The 25,388-nt window shown below is 31.9% G+C and overlaps 2 protein-coding genes across 5 annotated transcripts; one reads left to right on the plus strand and one right to left on the minus strand.

Moving 5' to 3' along the window:
* Window positions 1–804: 804 nt before the first annotated feature.
* Window positions 805–5,154, minus strand: LOC147392559 (uncharacterized). 4 transcript variants are annotated; one of them, XM_086457038.1, is made up of 8 exons: window positions 4,992–5,149; window positions 4,612–4,724; window positions 3,099–3,170; window positions 2,780–2,905; window positions 2,380–2,425; window positions 1,989–2,076; window positions 1,543–1,600; window positions 805–1,416 (listed from the first exon to the last, which is right to left on the minus strand). In XM_086457038.1, the coding sequence occupies exons 2-8, from the start codon at window positions 4,720–4,722 to the stop codon at window positions 1,366–1,368; spliced, it is 552 nt and encodes a 183-aa protein (XP_086313164.1). In that variant the 5' UTR covers window positions 4,723–4,724; window positions 4,992–5,149; the 3' UTR covers window positions 805–1,365. The 4 variants fall into 4 exon arrangements, 3 of the variants coding, with proteins under 3 accessions (XP_086313164.1, XP_086313163.1, XP_086313165.1); XR_015182419.1 differs by having other exon boundaries at window positions 806–1,416; window positions 2,856–2,905; window positions 4,963–5,150; XM_086457037.1 differs by having other exon boundaries at window positions 810–1,416; window positions 4,963–5,154.
* Window positions 5,155–9,205: 4,051 nt separating this feature from the next.
* On the plus strand, window positions 9,206–17,956 carry LOC147392560 (putative polygalacturonase At3g15720). The gene is made up of 12 exons (XM_086456195.1): window positions 9,206–9,265; window positions 9,371–9,429; window positions 10,760–10,834; window positions 12,130–12,267; window positions 14,312–14,446; window positions 14,552–14,698; window positions 15,077–15,100; window positions 15,449–15,656; window positions 15,756–15,837; window positions 16,384–16,492; window positions 16,588–16,701; window positions 17,621–17,956. Exons 3-12 carry the CDS (start codon window positions 10,826–10,828, stop codon window positions 17,846–17,848), a joined length of 1,194 nt encoding a protein of 397 aa, XP_086312321.1. The 5' UTR covers window positions 9,206–9,265; window positions 9,371–9,429; window positions 10,760–10,825; the 3' UTR covers window positions 17,849–17,956.
* The last annotated feature ends 7,432 nt before the right edge of the window (window positions 17,957–25,388 follow it).

Genomic DNA, 25,388 nt, shown 5'->3' on the forward strand with positions numbered 1-25,388 from the left:
GTGTGCTCCTTGAGGTTAAAGAGGGTAAAGAGAAAAAATAATAAAGTTGGAGGGGGTATCATTAAAAAATCTTTAAGGGTAAAAGAGGGAAAGATAGTAAAATTAGAGGGTATTGTTGAATAGAATCATGATAATCTGACTACCCCACATGGCAAACTCAATTGACTACCCTGACGTGACAAATTAGGGAATCGTAGATCTGCATTCCTCGGGATACATGGCTGCACTTCCCCATAAAAAAATGTATCTTGAGGGAACCGTGTATCCCTTGGAGCGCAGATCTACAATTCTTGAACTTGTCACGTCAAATAGTCGATTGAGTTTGCCACATGAGGTAGTCAAATTATCACGACTCCATTAAAAAAAAGAAAATGAGAGAAAAGACAATAAAGTAAAAGGGAGGAGAAGATGAATGATAATAAAGTAGGATTGTGTGGATCTCACTCATTTGTCTCAATCTTTATCCCAACAAAATTATATTAGAATGAGACCTACCATTGTATTTTATTATATAGATGTTCATCTCCCAATTTCCTTCACGATCGTTTGGATCTTCATCTTGTTCTTTTAGAACTTTGAACTTATGCATTCTTATTAGGATTGTAACCAGCATTTGTTGAATGTGCCCAAGAAATTTCAATGAACTTCATCTTAATTTATTGCTCATTGCGGTTACACTTAAATTTTCTTGAGTAAATTTATTCATAATTTTATCTTTCTTAGTTGATTTATTCATCTATCCATCTTGGCAATTATCTTTGTTAACGGAAAGCATAATTTATATAACTAATAACTCAAATTAGTTGCTCAACGTATGAATTCAAGTATTGGGGCTGCTTTTCTTGAAGAATTTGAGAAAAATTTACACATTTAATCAAATGGAGTTCAAGGAAACTGAATATTTTTTCTTTCGCTAATTTTAATTATTTTCCCAAATTGTAGAAGCGAAACCAGCTACAATTGGTACAAGTCAAGAAGCTGAATTACTGCCCCAACACAAAGTACATTCGCTGAAAAACCAAAATTTCAATTTCTACAACAAGTGGTCCACAAAATTACTCCTCTTTCATAGAAAACTCGATAATCATGCCTGGTTAAGGTGAAGAAACTCAATGAGAAGAAAGTAGACAAATCAAGAAGCTATAAATAACCTATTCCTGAGTTAGTATAACGTTTTTTAATTTTTCTTATAAGTGAGCTACTAAACATTTTCATTCTTATAGAATTTATTCTTTTCTTTCAGAGCTAATATTTGCATCAAATGTATGAAGTATGGAAGAAGAAACAAAATGGGACGGCGTTTATAGTGTCAGCTGGTAAATATGAAAGAATGTCGTGTATGTTGACCACACCTCAACACTAGAATCACTCTTTCGAAGTCACAACAAACAACCCCAAAGCACCAACAAGAATGTACTGCAAGAAGAACACCAAAGAAAATTTAGTTGTAAGAGAAGCACCCACTACACTAACTTTTTTTTTCTTTTTAGTGGTTGTTTTGTAGATCTTAATTCAAATATTAGACATTTGAAAGAAGTATACCTTGATGATTGGCTTTTCAGTCATGATAATGGTTACCCAACCAACATATGGTAAGAATCTGCACAAGAATTACCAATAGAATGCAGATTAAGAAATGGGATCTGTAATATGGTAAAAGTGTTTATGGGGTGAGTGAGATCTTGAGAACATGACAAGTTTTGGAAAATGGGTGTCCTTCGTGTATGGATGCAAGTGAACAAAACAGAGAGGATAAATGGAAAAAAACTTTGAAGTGCCCATCCCGCTTTAAAATTTCAGTAGAACCCTCTCCCTTATGTTACACGTGTAGTATCCAAGGAGATATCTCAAATATTAGTGAAAGAGTAGGGGCGTGAGATAAATATAAAAAAATCATGTGTCATGTTATGAGGAGGGTTCATCCATAATTTCAAAGTGGCCCAGCCGCTTCAAAGCCAAACTCGAGGATAAATGCTAGAGGTTCTTACCCTATCACTCTCCCCATGATATGGTGCCGCTGAAGCCAGAGCTGATGATGTGCATACAAGCCTCTATCGTCAACAGGATTACGATCCCCTGAAGAAAGAAGAAAGGTAGCAAAGATATGAATATCTGCCATCATGGTAATTGTAGCAAATCATTAAAAAAAATTTTGAGGAAAAGTAGGTCAATATTAAACGATTCCTTTCTTTATTTCTGATGAGTAAAAAATAGATTTTTTTTTTTTTTTGAAAGGTCAACAGGGGAGTAAAAAATAGATGAATGGCTATAAAACACTCGAAACAATTGACACAATACAATCCCTATCTATCAAGAAAATAAAACAACAATTGTAACCTTAATGATTCCATAATTTTGTTAAATCTAAATATCTAGTACCTTTGGTGAGAACATCAACTTCACCAGTATCCCGTCGTTCATGAACCTATGAAAGAAACGACCTGATTAATAGACAAATAAAATAGTACGCAGTCTTCATAAACAAAAAAAGATCGGTAAAAATGGTCTGATATAGTATTAAGAATTGAATAACAACTTGTCAGTTCACTATAAACTTGTAAAAGAACGAAGAAAAAGACAGTTTGGTATGGGAACCATTATAGGGGTTGAACACTCATGCTTAACACCATATAAAGAAAATAGGACAATATTTTATTTTAGGGCTCTATTTTCCCAGATTAATTGGTAACACACACACACACACGCACCCAGGCACGCCTGCACACACACACACAAAGCTTTAGATCATGTTTATATTTATTAAGCACGTTAGTCATACCAGTGAAATTCTAAGTTTGCTTCTATTATTCCACGGAATTGAATGAATACGAAAAAGGTTTGGCCAGAATAACAACCTCAATGACACGATGAACAATGGGAATGGGACGTCCCTGAGACAAAATAAGTTGAAGAAAAGATATGTTAGCAATTTCAGCGCATCTACTAACGGGATGAAAAGAACTACAAGAATAGTCTTTTCAAATGAAAGAAAATCAATGCAAGAACAAGCTTGACAATGTTCACAAAACAAATAAAAATAAAAGAAAACTATTAAAAATAGATAAATGCAAGTATTAACAGTATAATACAGTACGTACATCAATATTGAACACAACAATTTCCCCAGTTCGAATAGGGTCCTTACTCATGTGTAAGAACAAAATATCACCCTGCAAGGCCAATAAATGTTATATAGTTATTGTACATAAAAGTGTGGTTAGTGTGATAAGGAGCACGAAATATGAAGGTCTACTTGAGTACCGCTACTCAAAACAATTATTGAAAACATCTCAAGTAATGTTGTATTGTAATGGAACTTTTTTCAGTTATGTTATATATACACAGTGCAAATCTAAGAAAAGATGCATGATATGAAGGTAAGTCAAGGGCTACCACACTAATTAACTCAAAAATATGAAGTACAAATACTAAAATGAGGACAATATTGCAAGAAACATGAGAGGATTTTGGCTCTTTGAGTTAATGAGTGAAGCATAAACCTGACGGCAGTATAATGTGAAAGCCTCCATCTTTCTAAAACAACGTCTTTAAAAATTTAATAGAAGTTGCATAAAAAGTCAAATAAAGCCTCTCTCTCTCTCTTTTATTAAAAGTAGATTGAGATGGTTTGTTCATGTACAATGAAAACCAAATATATCCCTAGTTAGAAAGAATGTCCAGGTTGAAGGTTCAAAAAGTGCGAATGAATACCAAAAAGAATATAGATTAAGGTATTGAGGGGTTGGACATGAACACTAGAATTAATAGAAACGTGGCTTTGACCTCGAATGGAGGAACATGATTTATTCAGCCGAACCCAAATTCTTTGAATAAGACTTCGATGATTGTGATAATGACAATAAGATCTGGGGATGTCGAAATGGATGAGTGAGAAGACTAGGAAAAGACAATCACAATAGTACATTTGTGGAAACTTAAAATAGCCCCAATAGGAAATGAAATAAAGGCAAGTCGATTAACATGATAAGGTTATGTACATTGAAAACCAATAACAGTGCTAGCGAGAAGGAGCACGTTGGTGCAAGTCAAAGGCTCTAAAAGACCATGAGTAAGGTCGGAAACTACATGGATGGAATTGTTTAGAGAAAATATGAAGCCCCACAACTTGACAAATGATTCAAATGGTGAAATACAATTCATGTTGCCAATGCCAATACTTGGGATAAGGAGCAGAGGACGACAATTACTTTCAAAACTTTATCTTTTATAGGTGGAAACCGAAATCACCATGTAATTTCAAAGTTTTGCCAAAATTTTAAATGAGACAAGACCCAAATTGGTTTAAATTCAGACAATCCAAAACCAAGAGGAATCCCAAAATTTTGGTAATTTAGCTCAAAAATTTCAAATTTGATGCATATATTTCTCTATGAATAACAAATAATTGAAGAAATGAAACCAATATGTAATTTCAAAGTTTTGCTAAATTTTAAATGAGACAAGTCCCAAATTGGTCAAAATTCGGGTAATCCGAAACCAAGGGGAATCCCAAAATTTTGGTGATTTAGCTCAAAATTTTCAAACCTTGATGCATTTATTTCTCTATGTGTAACAAATAATTGAAGCATGAGTTCTAAATCAGCAACTCACCCTCTTGAAAGCAGGTTCCATGCTTCCAGTAAGAACAACTACAACAGGTGATTCACTACCAGTAATACACATCAATCCTTTCCATATAATCAGTGCTGATGTAACAATCATACCTGAATACAACAATTTTCATTTTGTAACAAGAAATTACATTGATTGAATCAAATCAAATCGACCCACTTTTTTTTTATTTTTAAGCAGGTGTTCTTCAAAATTTTGTTTTTACAAAAACCCATATCATTAAAAAAAGAAAAAACAATTGTTTTGCAGCTAAAATTGAGAATCTGAAACGATTTCAAATAAGACATGAAAACCCATAGATGAAGATAAAAGGATTTAAGAATTACGAACCAATAGTAATGGCCTGTGTGAGAACTTGCCTGATCTGAAGAGATCTAATGGAGTCTATAATCTCTACCATTATTTTCTTAAAAAAATTCTCCTCTTAGGTTCGCTTTTGCTGTTTCTCCTCTTTTTGCCGCATTAAGTCTCTCTGTAAATGCATGACTTAGAAGTTTCAAACTTTCAATTGGAAAATAGCAGAGTAATTCTATTGGCACATCAAAATTATGTTTTAAAACACCAGAAATTGTTATAATGTGAGATTTGACTATGTTTAGCAAAACTTTTGAAAAGTCTAGAAATTAGAAATCAAACTTCAGAAGTTTCACTAGCATCCCCCATTACTGGTTCGAAACTTTTAAATTTCAAGTCAGAAATTTGAAACAAAACAAATAGAAATAAAACTTCTGAAGACTGAATTTTAAAGGTGAATCACCTCTATTCAGACTTCAAAAGTGTTACCAAACACACACTTAGGCTATGTTAGGTAAAATTTCTAAAGTCTAAAAATTAAAAATCAGATTTTAGAAGTTTCATCTATTGAATTTTGATTTTGAAGTTTGAAATCTGAAATCCGAAACAAAACAAACAAAAATAGAACTTCTGAAGTTAGAATTTTAAAGATGGACCACCTCCATTCTAGAAATGTTACCAAACACATATTTAGTAGACGGACCCAATATTTCATTTTTATTAAAAAAAAATTCTCTATTTTTTAAAGTTTGTTACTTACACAGTTTTAAATTTAAAGTGAGACCCACGTCTTTTAAAATATTAAATACCTATAATACTCTAAAATCTTTATATCAAATTAATACATATTATATCTTCTCTTCTGTAAAACATTAATTCTCTCCAATAACTATGGGATTGGGTAAGGGTTTGGGTTTTGTTAAGGACCCTGGTCTAATAATTATTAAATTTATTTTGGATCAACCATTTTTGGATCAGCTAGAGACCTAATTTGATAATGCTTTTACTTGAAATATATTAATGATGTATACTTATTTTTTATTTAAATATATGATGTATACTTTGTATATATTTTAGTTAAATAGAATCAAATTAGATAAGGATTAATGTGAAAATATTGATTTTTTATTTATCAAATCAGATAGGAGACGATACGTATCACATTAATTTGATCAGTTTGACCTTAAAAATGGCATCTGACCGAGTTTGACTCTAATAAACTTCTTTTTGGACCCATACCAACTCGGTTTTGAAATTTAGTAATTAAGCAAGTTAGTGATTAGTAGGTGAAATGCATGTTTAAAACACTACAAGTACTGTGGTTATATGTTTAAAAATCGGTGACATTTTTATTGCCGCATAGCCCTGACTAAAAGTAATGTGGTTAAATGTTTTAACCATAACTTTTTAAAATCGTCACTAAAATTATGCTTTTAGCCACAACAATAAAATCTTTGCTAAATTATTATCACTAAAAGTATAAATTTGCCGCTAAATATACTTACTTAATCAATAAAAATAGATTTTGTGTGACTTGAGATTGCGGGTAAAAAGTGAATTGTTAACGATAACCATAAATTATCATTGAAATATAACCTATCTACTTATTATTTAGAGTTGTGATAATCTGACTTAAGCACATGGCATACTCAATCAACTTACTTGACGTTACAGGCTTGAGAACCATAGATGTGCTCTCCTTGGGATCTATATCCTTAGGAGAGCTCATCTACGATTCTCGAGCCTATCACGTCAGATAAGTTGATTGAGTTGCCACGTGGCTAAGTCAGATTATCAGTACTCTATTATTTATGATACACACATAGTCTAGTTACTAAACACACACTTATCCTATTTATTATACTAAATCATTTTTAACAATTTTTTTTTTTTTAATTATTATTAGTATGGGCAAGGGGGACCCTTGATAGCAATTCGAAAAATGGCAAAAATTTGACACATGAAAAATTCGAGTTCTATTCGATTTTAAATTGCAAAAATTCGATAAATGGAAAATATGTGGCATATGTTTCATATATATATATAGAACAACGTTATTACGACCCCTACTACGACTCACATTGCGACACACCATTTTGTATTATATGGGCAAAAATGTTTGGAATGGGCTGATTTTTTGTGAGGATGATCTCTGTGATGAGGGGATCATCCTGGCAAAAAATCATCCCATTCCAAAACTTCTAACCCCATCAAAATTGATTTACAAAAATTGGACAGTTTATAATTTTTCAACAAAAATTGGACGGTTTAGAAGTTTAATAATGAGCTGATTTTTGGCAAGGATGATCTCCTCACCATAGAGATCATCCTCACAAAAAATCAGCCCATTCCAAACATTTTTGCCCATATAAGACAAAACGGTGCGTCGCAATATGAGTCGTAATAGGGGTCGTAAGAACCCGACCCATATATTATATATATATATATATATATATATATATATATATATATATATATTATATATATATATATATAGGTGACGTTCAAGGGCCAACTTTTTGGCAAAACATTTTTCAAACATGGGTTAGAGGTTTTGGAATGGGCTGATTTTTGGTGAGGATGATCTCTACGGTGAGGAGATCATCCTCACCAAAAATCAGCCCATTCCAAAACTTCTAACCTATGTTTACAAGTTGAAAAATTGTGAACTGTCCATTTTTTATAAACTATTTTTGATGGGGTTAGAAGTTTTGGAATGGGCTGATTTTTGGTGATGATGATCTCCTCACCAAAAATCAGCCCATTCCAAAACCTCTGACCCATGTTTTGAAAAATGTTTTGCCAAAAAGTTGTCCCTTGAACGCTACCTTTTATATATATATATGTAGGGGGCGGCTCAAGGGACATATGTAAAAACAATGCTTTTTCAAAATATGGGTTAGAGGTTTTGGATTGAGCTGATTTTTTGCAAGGATGGTTACTATGATGAGAAGATCATCCTCACAAAAAATCAGCTCAATCTGAAGCTTCTAAATCCATCAAAAGTGATTTACAAATTATTGACAAAAATTGGTAACAAATCGACGGTCCACATTCTAAACACTTTTAATGGGGTTAGAAGTTTCAGATTGGACTGATTATATATTTTTTTTCGGATGATCTTCCCATCATAGAGATCATCCTCACAAAAAAATCAGCTCAATTCAAAAATTTGAACCCATATTTTGAAAATTTATTAATGTTACATTGTTTTTACATATGTCCCTTGATCCTGACCCATATATATATTATCCGTCTCATTTCAAAAATTCGAAAATCAAAAATTTGACAAAATATGATAGTGTTGTTAATCGTGATGATGATGATGAATTCGGTGATGGTGAAGGTAATGATATAGTAGTGATGGTAATAACGATGGTGGTGATAATGAAGGCATTGGGGTTGTTGTTCCATTAGTTTATAATAAAAAAAAACCAAAGTCAAGGGACAATTCTCAATTTGAAAAATTAAGGTTTAATCTCAAATAAATGTGGAGGGCCATATCATTATTATTTTTAAGATAAAATGGACATTTGTCACTTAAAATGGTGGATTCCTCCAAAATTTTGAAGCATGACCGCTTCAAAGTTGACGTGTTACATGTCACAACTTACAAGTTTACATTTTGTAATATACTCCTAATAATTTTGGAAACCATAGGGGGAGAAGGGAGAAACTTTTTTTTTTTTTTTTTTTTAAATTTTCTTTACTATGAGCAAACAAATTAGAGGTTTGTAATTAATAGGTGAAGACAAGTTTTGAACCTAGGTCATGATAACAATTTTCAGATACTCCAATAATGATATAGGTGTCTTTTGAATAAGTTTTAAGGTAAAACTCACTTAGTATACATTTTAAAAGAAGAGTCGCATTAAGGGGACACATCTGATGTGGTGGTGCGCACATAACTGTAGATGCTTTTCTACGAAATAAAAGTAAAAAACATCTACAGTTATGTGCGTGCCACGACGTCAAATGTGTCCCTCCTTGTGTCACTTCAGCATTAGTCTTAAAAGAATGGACATCAACCAAGTTTCATCTTGATGAGTCAAAATAAAATTAAGTTTCATTTTTAAATATTTAATTAGCTTTAAATCTTTTTTCCCAAAACTTAACCTTTCTGAATGTCATTTATTGTACTCACCTGTCCTATTTATTAACTATTTAAATGAAAATGGACTGATTACTGTTGTGGTTAATTATTTTTCCAAATAAGTTAGATTCTTCAAGAGATTTCTTCTCTTATTTGTAAATTCATTTCTTCTCCAAAGTTGATACTAACATTGTGGGTTTTCCAAAAACACATTTTTGTTGCTTTTGTTTCTTTTTTCATGTTGAGGTAATTTTTGGGTCTGTCTTCTCTAGCTAGAAGGAAATTCATTGAGAAATCCGTATGATGTCACCTTCTTCCTCAAGTATTAATAATCTCTTACTTTTCTTCTAGTTTATAGTCCCAACTATTGGAGTTCTGCCTTCGAGAGACGTACTTTTGCTTCTTAAGAGGTATGTGCCATGGATTTTATAACATTATTATGTTTTTACTTAAGAGGTGATTAAAACATTTAAGAACAATTTAATATATACTTTGTGTATCGAGTACAAAATTTGATTTCTTTGTAAGAAATAAACAAAGAATTATATTTCTGATCAAACAATTTGGCTAGGAGGCGTGAAAACATTTCTTGAAAATAGTCGAAGCCTCTTGTTTGTGCAAGGGAATACGACAGTACTATCTCCAAGATTTAACTTAGCCTAGACTCAATCTTGTTCCTCTACAAGTTTGCATTACTTGATAGGAACTTGTACTTTACCTATTTAGAATGTCCAAAAGAAAAATAGAGAAAAATGAAAATTCTCACAAAAAATAAAGTCAAAATTGTGCGGTGTGAGAAAATTGAGTGAGTTATAAAAATTAATGGGGTTAGAGGGTTTATATAGTGGTGGAGATGAACTTAAAGAAATGTATCACAATGAATTAACACATGTCCCACAAATCCTTCCAATTAAAGTGTATTGTACATGTTTTTATTAAATGTATGTCCCAAAATTTCTTTTAAACTTACGTTCATTTCTAAATTTATTTTCCTAGAATTAATGAATGAATCTAAATCTATGAACCAACATAAATGTCATGAATCTTAGTCAATGCACTTAGGTCCATTAATTTAGGTTCATGAACTTAAGTTTGGACTAGATACAATAAATTTCTTTGATTCATTTCTACACACTATACATACCCTTTGAAAACAAAATTAAAACTCAATTTAATGTTAAATTTATTTATATAAATCACAAGCCAACACTTTAATGTCTAATTGATGGGTAGTATTAACGGCACCCCAATTATTATCAAGGGCACTCTACACCATAGCCAATTTGTTGTCTTATATGAATTACAAGTTTTGGAATGAGCTGATTTTTTGTAAGGATGATCTCTATGGTGAGGAGATCATCCTCACAAAAACTCAGCCCATTCCAAAACTTTTAACCCCATCAAAACAAGTTGAAGAACCATAAATCGTCAATTTATTTTTGTAAACCACACTTGATGGGGTTAGAAGTTTCAGAATGGGCTGATTTTTGGTGAGATAATCTCCTCACCATATAAATCATCCTTAGACCAAGTGAAGACTTTCGAGTTAGAATATTAGCACTCTAAAAAATAATAAATCTCATCTCATTTGGAAGTTTTGAAATCACAGAACCACCTGACCGCCAAGTAAGTATTAAAGCCCATTTTTGAAATGAAATTTGCAGCTCGATTAGTCTCTCTCCAATAATATTTAACCGATGACTTAATCTATAGTCTCTTCAATGTTTTCTACTTTTGCAGTAATCTTGTACATCCCAATTTACGTACAATTGTTGATTGTTCGTTCGAAACTCATCTACTAATTAAATGGATTGGGTAAGCCATTTGATTTATATTTCATATTAGATAACAATACTTTCACAATTATTGATCTTGAAATTTTATATTCTATTTGATGAATTTATTCTGCATCAGTCTTGAAATCATTTATGAAAACTAAATTGCCAAGGATATTAGATGAAGAAAGATCATCTAAGTCGAGGAGGTCAAGCAAATTGACAAGAAGATTAGGCATCCGTACGTGTAATTAACCAAGTCAAATAATAGGGCTTAAAATGATTTAGATCCGGACTAAATTTGAGTATATCCATATCTAAATCAATCCAAATCTTCTATTTGGATTGAATCCAACTTGGATCTTACTAGATAAGATCATATTTAAATTACTTTGTTTTCACTTAAACTTGATCCGACCTGACCTAAAATGCTTGATTTGGGTCGGGTTGGGTCGAGTTGAATAATTCTGAACCGTTCAACATTTTTTTTTTGTTATACTTCTTTCCTAATTGCTATACAATTTTATAAGAATTCATTTTATATTAAAATATTAGAAAATGATATTTTTATAAAACTTAAAACTATAATTTTCAAAGTAATATATTATTTGGATCTAGGATGATGTATTAGGATTGAATTTGTATCTGGCTCGGATCAAGGGATATCGAACAATATTCAACCCATTTTTTTATTTAGATCTACTACAAGATTCCAAACCTACTAAATTTGGATTTTAAATAAAATTAAACAAATTTTATGGCCCATCAAACTATGTAAGTTATTTGAAGATAGCAAACATATGTTGTGAAAGGTAAAAAATCATTTTGGATAAACCTAAAAAATGAGAATACGATATATATATCACTATATGTGAAATAAAAACAACAAATTCAAGTTCTAAAGACCTCTACCGCACACATATATATTTGCGTTGGTTGTAATATGGTTTTTGGAGCTTGATGGTATTGGATCTTGGTTAATAAAGAGCTATTATCGTTGATCATTCCACATTTACTACTAATCATTTTCAAACTTTCATTCTAATTTGTGATACCCTCGTAAAGTTTCTCAAGGGTGTTTATATATATTTCTCTTTAATCGGTGAAAGGGTAGATAATCAATAATAGATCGAGAGTTTTCTCTTCATAGTGGAATCAATTTTGAGGGAATCACGTAAATATTTGTTTATGTGCTTTCTCTTTGACTTTTTTTATATATTGTTTTGGGATAGATTTCTTTACATGAGTTTTATAGAAGGTGAGAAATATTTTTCAAACCGCTTAGTCACTCTTCTTCTTCTTTGTAACTCAATTGTTTTCTCAACTGCTTTTCAGGTATTTTTTCATATTTTCATGATCTTATGCTTAGCAGCTTCAACCAAGTGCAGTAAGCTGGAATTCAATATTCACTCAAAAGTTTACAATGTGTATGATTTTGGAGCTGTTGGAGATGGCAAAACCGATGATTCCCAAGTAAATTCTTCACAACTTTTTGGGATATGTGTATGTCTGTGCTTAAGAGTTAATGCTTAAACCCTAAACCCTAAAAATCAAAGAGTGAACTACAAAATGGCCAAGCCAACTATTGGTTCAATTTAGTTTAATAATTGAGTGGGCTCAATGGCAGGATCTTGATCCTATGGACAACTTTGATCAACTGAGGGGGGGGGAAATTAATTAATTTATCTTTCCTGTTGAGAAATACATATAACATTAACCAATATACAAAAAACTTTGACTCTAATGGTTTGGAAAAGATAGACTCATAAATTAATAAGTAGAAAAAAACTTAAAATAATAAACTCTAATTAATAACTGGACTCCTAAAATAACAAAACTACTAAAATAATATATCCTACATATTTTAAATATAATAAATAATAAAAATAAATATCATATCCTAACATCCACTCCCTCTTCAAAATGACTTGTCTTGAAGTTGAAAAAATTTCAATAGCAACTTCATTCTTAAGTGTGTCCGCATCGATCTCCAAATGGAGTAGTTGAGGTTTCTGACAACGATGTTCCGATTTGAATATTTCATCACAATTAATACAAAGACGCTTTGATCATCGCTCCATTTGCTCTGTCGAGGAAAATCAATGAATATGAGAAAGTCTAGGAGGTACCCTAAGCTCAAGAGGTTTAGTCAGCACAAAAAAAATTCTTAAATTACCTTAATCATTTCTTTTTCGTAGATAGCTTAGTCGAATTCTTCGATTAGTGAGGTTGGCCTAAATAACTAAACTCTAACACGTATGTCATCATGTAACCCCAAGACAAAGCAACTAATTAAAAATGATTCTGATAAATCGATAACCTGATTAACAAGCTTTTCAAATATGCTTTGAAATTCACATACCGTAGCCCATGACATTAACAAATTTGAACAAGTCATCCAAAGATACCATGTTGTAGCATCTCCAGTTAGGTGAATCAAGGCCAATGAAATCATCTGTTCATCGGGCAAGCTGTTCAATTATTGATACTATTCAGTCTGAAAAATCCAACCTTCTAGTAGACAACCTTGTATTGTTATGCCACCTTATTGATTTTGTATTTTTTATTTCACAATATTAAGAACATGTGATGCTTCCTGAGTTGGTGGTCAATCAACAACCGAACGTTCTAGGATTGTTTGGATTGCTCACCTCTCTTCTCTCGACTCATAAATATCTATGCTTTGTTGTTCAATCTGTTGCTCGAAAGCATCAAATCTCTCACTTAGCTCCTTAATAGTCACCATCTTGGGCACTAAGATCTTATTCTCTAATATGAGATGATATGATCCTTGATCTTATAGACAATTTTGATCCACTTTAAGGGGAATTTCCTCGAAATTAATTAATTTATTTTTATTGATTGAGAAATGTTTTATAATCTCTAATACATAAAGGACTTTGACTCTAATGATTTAGGAAATATAGACTCCTAAATTAATAAATAGAAAGAAACCTAAAATAATAAAACTCTAAATAACAACTAGACTCCTTACATAATATATCCAATGCATCCTAAATAATAAAATAAATGAGGTATCCTAACACTCAAGCTCAACATATATAACAACTCAACAAATCATACCCATTGATACATTTAGCATGCTTCGTCATATCTAATTCTCATTTGGATTAAACTCTATGTCAAGTTTATATTTTCCTAACTAAAATTAGGCATAATGACTCATCTGGTCAATTGGAATTGAGAAAATTATGTCCCCAATGTTACAAGTGTACGGTAGATGACGAGAAAAAGAAATAGATCAAGTGAAACACTTGTTTGCTACCCTTCGAACGAGAGCAAATATCAAGTTTTAAAAGAACTACTCTCTTTTATTTATTTATTGAAGAAAATACAATAACAAACTTTGTACAAAATACGTAAACCAATACAAGGTGGCTTACTCATATACTCAATTATAAGATAATTCCATACACATGAACTTTTATGCAAGATTTCAATTTTAGTTTTCTTCTATAAATAAAATCTAATGTTTTCTATTATGATTGATCTAAAGGCCTTTCTAAAAGCTTGGAGAGCCATGTGTGACGATAATTCACAAGTTGGATACCTCAACATACCAAGGACGACATTCCTGTTGAATCCCGTGACCTTTAAGGGTCCTTGCAAGTCCTCTAGAGTTCATGTTCATGTACATTTCTAACTCATTTTTCCTAGAAAATTCTGATTAAGTACATAATTATTATTTCTCTGTTATTGAGTTTAAATTGATTTCTCTTTATGATGGGGTTTGTAGGTTTTAGCAGATATAATTGCGCCTTTGTTTCCGACATGGGGTTCATTAAGAAAGGATAAATGGCTTGAATTCTCACATGTTAAGGGACTAATTATCGATGGTCCTGGAATAATCGATGGCCGGGGTAGTGAATGGTGGTCCTCTTGTGTGAGTAAATTATGTTCTTCCATTATTAGGATTTGTTGGCCAGGAAATTAATAAGATACATCATATTGTAATAATAAAATATACTTTTGTGATAGATACTCCAAAATCATGATCTCATGAAATATCTTTTAGATTATATTAAAATCAATACGGAACGTAATAAAATCATGTTAGACTGCTAAATAGAAACATTGGGATTTGTTCATAGTGGTGCATTGTACATGCATGAGATACACATCACAACGTAGCGGCAAGTTGTGGTGTAATAAGATGTTTATTAGAAAATTTTATTTAGGCTTAGTATCATTATGATTTTTAATATTTTTCTCTACAGACTTTTAAATGACTAATTTTGTATCATCTCTCTTACATTTTCAGGGTGGGACATGTACGCGCCCTACTGTAAGTACAAAAATAAAACCTTCAAATTTTACAAAATTAATTTTTGATCCTGATCGAGTTGATATGTATGTATCCCATAACGTGATGGTTCAAGGTGAAAAAAAAGAAGAAAAGAATTAAAGGAATGATTTTCTAAGAAGTTCGATTTGTATTTAAATGATTGTGTATTTCTCATCTAGGCCGAAAAAACATTGTCTAACTTGACCACTAAAAATTGATTTTTTTATTTTATTTTTAAATGAGCAATCAAACTCTCTGATATATATATAAAGAAAATCTATTTTCCTCGAAAAATTATTTTTAAAAAAATATTTTCTGAAGTGCCGTTATACACGTACCCTTGGCCAGGCACTCACACTTCATGATTGTAATTCGCTACAACTAAGTGGATTGAAGTTTGCAAACAGTCAAAGAAATCACATCTCCATAAACACCTGCAATGGTGCAATACTTTCAAACCTTCAAATCACAGCCCCTGAAAATAGTCCAAACACCGATGGCATTGATATTTCTGACTCCACCAACATTCAAATCGAAGACTCTTTCATTGGAACTGGTAAATTGACGCTTCTACCCTTACATTCTTTTCCTTCCTTTCTCACCATTTTACATTTTTTTACCCCTATGAATTCTTTTATTTATTTATTTATTTTAGGTGATGACTGTGTTGCAATTAATGATGGCACCTCCTACATTAATATTACTCGTGTCCAATGTGGACCAGGTCATGGTATAAGGTTTGTTACAACTTTGAAAACCATTGCTCCAAAAAGGGTAATTTCGTAAATTTATAAAAGGTTCATTTTTGCAAACTTGTGGATTAATCTTTTTTAATAAATATTTTATGCCTTCTATGTCTAATTTATTTTTTAGATAGAATATAATTATGGATCCACCGTTGTCCCGAAGGAATGACATTTGAGAAAACATATAGGTTTATGTCATATATTTTGTTTAAAGATATGATGTAAATCTATATTTTAAATCAGATTTGACCCAAACTAAATCTGGTCTAATTGTCATCAGATCAAATCTGGATCCAAGTAATGACATTTGATCCGAATCAATCCGATAAAGACATGGTCCAATAAGCTACAAGATTTGATCTGATGACAATCATGATAAAATGACTACACCACGTAAAAAAGTGCAGTTTTGTATTCCGAGGAGTGCAGATCTATGGTTCTCGAATATATCACGTCAGGGGTGTTGATTGAGTATGACACGTGCGGTATATATATGAGATCTTTGAAAAAATTAAAAAAGAGAAAATTTTCTTGTAGTGTGGGAAGCTTAGGAGAAAATGGAGCTCATGCAACAGCAGAAGAAATACATGTTAAAAATTGCAATTTCACTAGAACTATGAATGGAGTGAGGATCAAGACATGGGAGGTAAATTTTTTTCTTTGATTATTTAATATTATCTACACAATTTATATTACTTCATCGTGATGATAAAATTTAATATGTCGTTGATTCTTTTATAGGGAGGCTCTGGGTATGCTAGGAAGATCACATTTGAGGAAATCCAACTTATCGCGGTCAACAATCCAATCATCATTAATCAGTACTATGTTGATCTAACCAGAAACCTATCTCAAGTAAGAAAATCAAACCATAATTATATCTCACACAATAATAGATATGACTTTAGATAGAATTTAATGAAAGAATATCATTCAATGATGAGCAAAACCTAATTTTTTGGAGTAAAATTTTGATGATGTTAACATGGTTATGTCCCATTTAGGATGCTTATCCATTTAACCAATTAATCGATAAGATCAGTATAGTTTAATCGTTCGGTCACCTTTGGTGGAGCATGATTAGAATCCAAAAGAAGCATATTGCCATCTGATATGTATTGGGGTGAATTACTATTTCGTGAGCTGAAAATGAGTTATTTACGATTCCGGCTCACAGTTTGTTATAATTACCAAAATGTGAACAATCAACTTTTCATTAAAATAAAAAATCAGAACGAAGTGACTATTTCACAATTAAAAACCTCCAAATTCGTTATCATTCAAGTTTTGGTAATTAAAATGAACAGTGAGCTAGAATAGTAAATTCGTCAAAAGTTGATCAATTTTTCGTAAATTTCTCAATGTATCGTATAGTTTCTTTTAAAAATTGTTTTTTTTCTTTCATTAGAGAGCCAATATTAGGTAATGTTATTAACAAAGAGTGATTATATTACCACACCAACTCTTTTATAACATCCCAAAGGTAGGCTTGGTGTAGAGATAACCATTCCTTTTTTTTTTTTTGTTGGGCAAAATGAATTCTCCCTTTGATTTTAATTATTAATTATAAAAGATGTATCAATATCTTCATTTGGTGTGTTATATAATTTCATCAATCAGTTTTTATAGAGAAGTTAGAGTGACAATATAAGCTCTCTTAAAAATAACTCCTTATTGTGCAAAATTTGTATCTTAGTCTAATAATGATTGTTGTTCTATCTTATATATCTAATTAAAATATTGATGATTTCCTCTTCGACAATCAATGATAAAGGCATCGGCGGTTCATGTGAGTGACATCACATATATCAGGGTGCATGGGTCTTCGGCAAAGGAAAATGCGATCAATCTGACCTGTAGCCGATCTGTAGCTTGCACCAACATTCTTATGGAACAGATCAACATACAATCAGTAGTTCCAGGAAACAAGACTTACTCCAGTTGCATCAATGCCCATGGAAGATCTAAGGACACCAATCCTGATGTGCCTTGCCTATCATAAATATTTATTTCTTTTATGTGGATAGGTATGTACTATGCGATGAATCCTTGTTGAGACTCGAATAAATTCGCTCACTAGTGATTTAATAAAATGCAAATCTGTTGACTGGTCTAATCATGTTATGGTAGATGAGATGTACTGTCAATATTTTTACATCTTACCAAGGTTTTGAACCACAATGTCTAGAATATTTAGTTTTGGGTTAGCATCAATTAGTATTTTTTTAATTAGAAAAATAGCAAAATTAGTTGATAACAACCACATAGAAAAATATTCTAGATATTATGTCATAATATCACCCCTCCTCCATATAGTTAACAAATTGCGTAAAATATATTTTACTTTTTTTGTTTGATCCGTAAGTATGTTTTTCATGAGTTCAGTAACTCGGTGCTGATGGGATTTGAACCTAAGTCTCTGTCATCATCACCCAAAGACTTTACCAACTAAGTTAGTTCACACTTGAAATAGATAAATCGTCAAAACCATTGTGGTTAGAGATCCAGATATCTATCTTAAATGGGAAAAAAAGTACTTTAGGCAATTGATGATGGTCTGTTTACACCCATGTGACATTTTGGTACTATATATATATGGGATTATACTAAAAAAAGTTTCTTGAGTTTACTTTATTTATACTAAAATATAATTCAATCCTTCTATATATGTGTATTTGACAAATTATTTTAGATTTTGTTAGAAATTAAAATTCATTTGGTTATTCCCCAATTAGGACAATTTGGAGGTTTTTATAATCTAATAAATTTTCTTTTTAGTTTTTCGATTATCCCAATAGAGATGTTTATCCAATTAAAAGCTAATAGCCCCCACACTCAACACATGTATATTAATTCTCCTTCAAGAAGGATAAGAAATTTGCAATTTTCTCCAATGAGAAGTTCTGTGAAATAATTTGATTTTGACCATGCATGATTGGTCATTCTGAGAATGAAGCACTTCACTTAAGATTTCAATTTTGGAAGATTTCAAGGTGTCTTGATTTAACTTGATATAAGATAATGAAGAGGAAGTGACTTTATAAATTAGATGAACTACATAATAAATATTGTGAACTTCATACTGGTACAAAGGGAAAATTTAAATGGACAACTAGCTTGAAAAAACAATAAGAAAAATAAAATTTTACCATTGAAACACAAAATCCAAATGAGATATGTATTTTATCTTCACCGTTGGATTTTGATTTGTATTGCATTTTTATATGAGTCCTCGGATTCCTAATCAAAAAACTTAAGTACTTGTTTTGATAGTGGAGAGTTTCTAGATTATTTGGGGAATTTATCGCCATTGAAGCAAAAGCTCGAAGTAAGCACACCAAATGCCTCAAAGTGGGATTCTAGCTCCTGTTGGAAGTAGAAGCTCTCTTCGAAGCCAATCCAAACATGGGGGTTAAGTTCTTGTAGGCATCAAAATTTAAAGATACATTGCAACTCTCTTAATTATTGAAAAGTCCCTAAAATCAAATTTAGGCTTACCCAATTTTATTATAATTCATTGATCAAGATAGACCTCATATGATTTGGATATGGACTTTTGCAGTTAAAGCCCCCGGTCTAAATAAAATGAAATGATCCACATATTAAGTATTGGGCCCTACACTCAAATAAAAGAGTTTGGCCCACCAACAATCCACATAATTTTTAAAATCGAATTTGAATGAATTTAACCTTTAAATGAATCAATCAAAGTTATTTAAGTCGAGGTATAATTGGAAAGTTAAATTATTATTCTCTTAGAAGACAGAACCTCTCCCACTAGAGAAGAAGAAGATTTCAAGTCCTACTCTAAAGATAAAGCAAAGTTCTTCAAGAGACATGGACTCCGATTAAAGAGAATATCAAGCCTAAAGTCATTTTTTGAAAGTTAAGAATTATTCTCAGTCGATCAAGCACAAAACACAGAGAAAAGAAATCCACACAAAGCCTCTATAGAAAATCAAGCACAATAAAGTCATCATCAAAACAACCATCTCAGTGGATTATGTGCGAAACACGAAAAGAAGAAAGCTACACATATCACCATTACTATTTTTTATACTTGATTATTAATCAGAAGAAAACATTAAGATTTGTATCTCTATTTTCATCAAAATCAATTTAAAATCATTTGCAATCTTATTCATGAATCTCGAGGTAGAGTTGTGAAATTTGTTGTCGACAATTCTTAAAATTTGTTTGATCATCATTTAGACTAATTTTAAAAATCGGGATGAGATTTTATAACAATGATTGGGTCTGAATTGGTTTTTTCCATCGAATCAGTCTGATTCACATGGGACAAATTGCTTGGACCATGCATATCTTGTTCAGACTTTGGCGAAGTCAAATTTTAACACCATATGCAAAGACTAAGGAATGGGAATTGGACCTTGGCCGGGGTTAGTAAACTCTAGGTTTTAAGGTCCAAGTCCAACAACTCAACCTACTAACCATTGGTGAAAAATCCGATCCATCAAAAAAATAAAAATCTATATAAAACCAATTTGGATTAATGTAAATTTCCCCCTTTCATAAATGCTTTATGTTAATGAACCTGCATGGTGTATGATCGTGTGACCTACAAAATCCCAAAGAAGATCACAAACGATATTTTGTTTTTAATGGCTTGGTTTAATATAGTTCTCAAAGATATTTTTTTAAGAGTTGTTGTACTGGAGTAACATTGTGGTGGATATCGTGAGGAAAATTTCTGACATGGATGTGTGTCATAACCATATATATTTTTCATTAAGATCTCAATCTCACGTTATAAATGTTCCTCACAATGTTACTTCATTATTATCCTTTTTTTTAATTACCTTTTATTTTATTATGGAAAGTTGTTAGGTAACAAATTTAAAAGACCAATATAACCCTGGTTTATTGAAAAAGAAATGACATCTTCATCCCATATTTTTTAGGTTAGTTTTGATTATGGTAGTGAAATCTAGGGTTAGGGAATGGATAAACCATAGCTCAGTTTTTTTTTGGCAACTTCATAAAGTTTAGCAAATTTCTAAAAAATAATCAAGTTTAGGAAAATTTGGAAATTGTTTTCTTAGTTGATTTTTTTTCTTACTATCCTCTTCAATAATGTTTTATTGAGATAAAGTAAAACGAGAACTATATGACATAATTGTTTTAGAAAAAGCAATAAAGATTCTATTGCCACACCAACTTTTGCTAAAAGCACTCCAAATCATATGAAATATCACCAAAGAATTAGCACACATCTTGGGGTGCTTGTAGTAAAATTTGACATGGAAATAGCAGCTCTCGAAAGCAAAACTTGTTAGTTAGATCAAGGAATGTCAAATGACCAACTCAAACCCAAAATCAGTTCTATATGGATACAACTAACTTATGATCTGGATAAAGCTTTATTTCTTAGTAAAATTTGGTGTGGCAATAGCAGTTCACATTGGGAAGATTTGGGTTCACCCATTGAAATAGTACCTGAGCTGGGATAAGAAATAATTTCGTGAGATAGTTTAATCAAAGCGACATTTCAACAATTTTGAATATCAATAGTTATACATATTTTTCAAATTGAATTTGATACGATAAATGTAAAAAATTGCAATTTCACTGGAACGATCATATTTGAGCAAATCCAACTTATAACCCAATTATCATTGATCAGTACTATTGTAATGGTGATCCCAGTTGCACAAATCAAGTACGTAAAATAACTATATTGATATAATCATGGTTCAAAGTTCCATGCCATTTAGAACATCTCAACAGAATATTCTAATTTCAATCAAGATTAGAACAAAATATTGACCCTAAAACATTGAATGTTTCGGATTGTTTCAGAATGATTCAATCGAGATTGCTTCATCCATCTACTGACGATTTGCTCTTTTATGAAGATGTAAAGATGTCGGTGGTTAACGTTAGTGATGTTATGTACATTGGAGTGCGAGTAACTTTGATCAAGGAGGACATGATCAGTCTAAATTGTAACCAAACCATAGGTAGCAACCACATTATTATGGACCAAATCAACATAGCATCAACAACCCCAGGAGTTAAGACTAACTCAAGCTGTATCAATGCCCATGGAAGATCTAGGAACACCTATCCCATTGAGCCTTGCCTGCAATCCTAATTACTATATATGAGAGCACATCTCTACTTATTCTTATTATGAGAATACTCTTTGTTGTTGGAACTTATTGAAATTCACTCCACAACCCATTTAATAAAATGAAAATCTGTTCACTAGTGCATCTCGACCATCTGCTTGATGGAGATCCTCATCTCTATGTTTTTTTGTTTTCGTTTTTTTTGTGTGTGTGTGTGTGTTCTCTTTCTTTAAACTACTTAAATGAATCATGACTGAGGGATTTCATTCTAAATAACTGTAGCCCTACTAGTAAGCCTTTTTTTTTTTTTTTTTTCCTTAAAGAGGCCTCGCCTTCTTAATTTTAATCTTGGACATCGATATTATTCAAATTGTTGGATTGGTCTTTGACCCGACTGTTGGGATCGACCTTTAAAACCTTTTAAATTAATGATTATAAATCATTGATCTTGACATTTGAACATGAATTGTTGTGATCCATGATTCAAATCTTCGAGATAGACAATTTGAATGGCTGATCTCAATTGCATGTTTAGGTGCATTGTTGATGGTATTGAGAATTATGATCTATTTTTGCCCATGTGACATCTTGGTATGATCTATATATGGGATTAGATTGTTTCAGTCTCGCAATGCATGTTACTTATACTTGATAATTTCAGTTGATTTCATAATTATATGGCATAATTGATAGAAGCACTTATACTGTACAAGTGTGGTAGTTGGGCTGACTTATGCTAATTAACTTTCTAAATAAAATCCATAGAATAATTGCTCTAAAATTGGTGCGTATACTTGATTTATATGTCATTGTCCAATCATTTTATATTTATTTAAAGTAATTAAAATGCATTGGGTTATTCCCCATAATTAGAAACATTTTTGATGAATTTACGATTCTGGCTCACTATTCATTTTAATTACTAAAACGTGAACGATAGTGATTTTGGAGCTTTTAAAAGTGACTATATTCAACAGGATTAAAGTGACTAATTGGAAATAGTCACTTTGAACCTGCGAAATAATCACTTTAAAACTGCCGAATTCGTTACCTTTCCAAATTTCTTTTAACGAAAACGTGATCATTCACGTTTTGATAATTAAAATGAGCAGTTAGCTGGCTTGAATTGTAAACAACTCATTTTCAGCTCACGAAATGGTAATTCACCCTTTAATTAATTCTTCCGTGAGTGGCTCTTGAACTCAAATTCCACACCCAAGCAAATAAAAATTTCTAACAGTTTTAAATTTCATGCATCATGAGTTTTAATTATCATCAGAAAATTTTATTCAATAAGAAAAGAATTTTGCAATTTTCGCCAATGAGAAGTTCATTGAAATGATTTGATTTTGACCATGATTGAACATCAAGAGAATAAAACACATCTCTAAGGATTTCAATTTTGGAAGATTTCAAGGTGTTTGGATTTAAGTTGACTGGTAATTATAAATTGACACTAAGTAATGAAGAGGAAGTAATATATGAACTATATGAATACATAACAAAATTTATATTGTGAACTGGTGCGAAGGGAAAGTTTACATGAACTACTCTTGAAGACTAAAAACAATAAGAAAAAGGAATTTAATTTACTATTGTTAATTAGAATGCCTGATGGACCAAATATTTATAAATGTTTCACTACACCAAAGAAAACACAAAAATTGATTCAAATGGTTGATTCTGTCCAATTTTTAAAGCCTGAATGAGTCTGTAAAATTGAACGAGTTTGAAAGATTTTTCGGACAAATCAATCTGCTCATATAGGAGTGTTATGTAAGTGTCTTGTATTCTGTTGGGGGTACACTGCGTTACAGGGGTACAAGGCTCAGCAACCCATGCCGGAGGTCAGAGTCCCTAGCCCAAAATTTTCAGGATTATGAAAAAGGCAATTATATAATATTTTCTTAAGGATTTTTTATATTTGGTGGTTTCTATTTTTTGGGAGATAAACATGTTTTAGCAACTCCTGGTCTTATAAATAGAGTCTCTAGGATTGTTAAACTTGACAGAAGATAGTTATCGTTCTTCATTTGATTCATGGACGTGGGCATATTGCTGAACAACGTAAATCCTTGTGTTTTGTGTGTTTTTGTCTTCTTTACTATTTTTTTCTTTCACAGGAACAAATTGGTTGGACCTTCCAGATCTTGTTCAAACCTTGGTTGAGTTAAATTAGTAAAATCAGTCCAATTTTAAGATCATCCTACGCACAAAATAGGGATAGGGATAGGAATTGGACCACTGGATTAGACCATTTCTAATTTAGAATGTGCTTGAGACCACATAGCTAAGTTAGTTAAGCATGCTTGTGGAGAGTTTGAACCCTCGTTCATGCTAACCACTAACCCCTTCTTGCCCAGGAAGCAATGTAAATAGTAAGTTTGTGCTCCTTACGTGAAAATTGAAAATTTCCATGGTCTCTAAGGCTCACAAATTTTAGAAATCGAATTTCAATGATCCAGGGCCATTGAAATTTAGATGTTCCCTAGATTTGATGGCTTAGAGAGGCAAAATTTCTCCCATCCTCCATTAGAAATTTGACGGTTTTGGCCTGTTGAAAAAAAATTTGACAAGGAAAAATTCGACGTCTTAGTCCATCGAATATGGGCATTTTCACGTTATGGTTCTCGTTACATTTATACCAAATCAAAATCGATAAGTTGCAGTTTTCTTCAATTTTAGATTTACGTAATTCTCTATATAAACCAACTTCCGATTAATGTAAATTTTTTGCCTTTCATGCTTCATATTTATGAGTACCTGCATGGTGTACAATCATGTGACCCACAAATCCCCATGGAAAAATGAGACATCAAAATTTATTCCTAATATTTGATGTAAATTTGAAGATTACCTTAATGGGGCGGAGTTAGCGAGGAGCTGGTGGGGGCAATTGCCCCCACAGAACTTTGAGACACCCCTATATTTTTCAACTAATTACATGCCCCATTTGTCTCCACCCCCTCACCTCTCTCTCCCCATTTGCCCCCACACCCTCACCTCCCTCTAATTCCCCTCTCCCCCCTTTCAAGTTTTTGTTGATGACATTGCCTCTTGACCAGCCTTCTCATATACTAATTGGAAATGACCTAAATATCATTTCCTTTGACTTCTAACCAAAAATCTCTGAATTTCTCCCTAAAACCATTCATCTTCAAATTCTTCAACTATACAACTAACTGTAGTTTGCTCCCACTACAAGAAAATCCTGGCTCCGCCCCCTGACCTTAATAATCTTTTATTTATCAATTAAAATAAATCCAATTGTTTTAATGAGCAGATTTCTTTGATGAAAAAATCTCAAAGAAGATCACAAACAATATTGTATTTTTAATGGCTTGGCTAAAATATGTTTCTCAAAGATATCTTTTTTATTTACCTTTGGTGATAAAATGTAAAAAGACCAATATAATAAAAAAAAATGGCATTTATGTTCCCATATTTTTA

This window comes from Akebia trifoliata, chromosome 10, assembly GCF_017979445.1.
Source record: "Akebia trifoliata isolate Shusen 1 chromosome 10, ASM1797944v1, whole genome shotgun sequence".
Lineage (NCBI taxonomy): Eukaryota > Viridiplantae > Streptophyta > Magnoliopsida > Ranunculales > Lardizabalaceae > Akebia > Akebia trifoliata.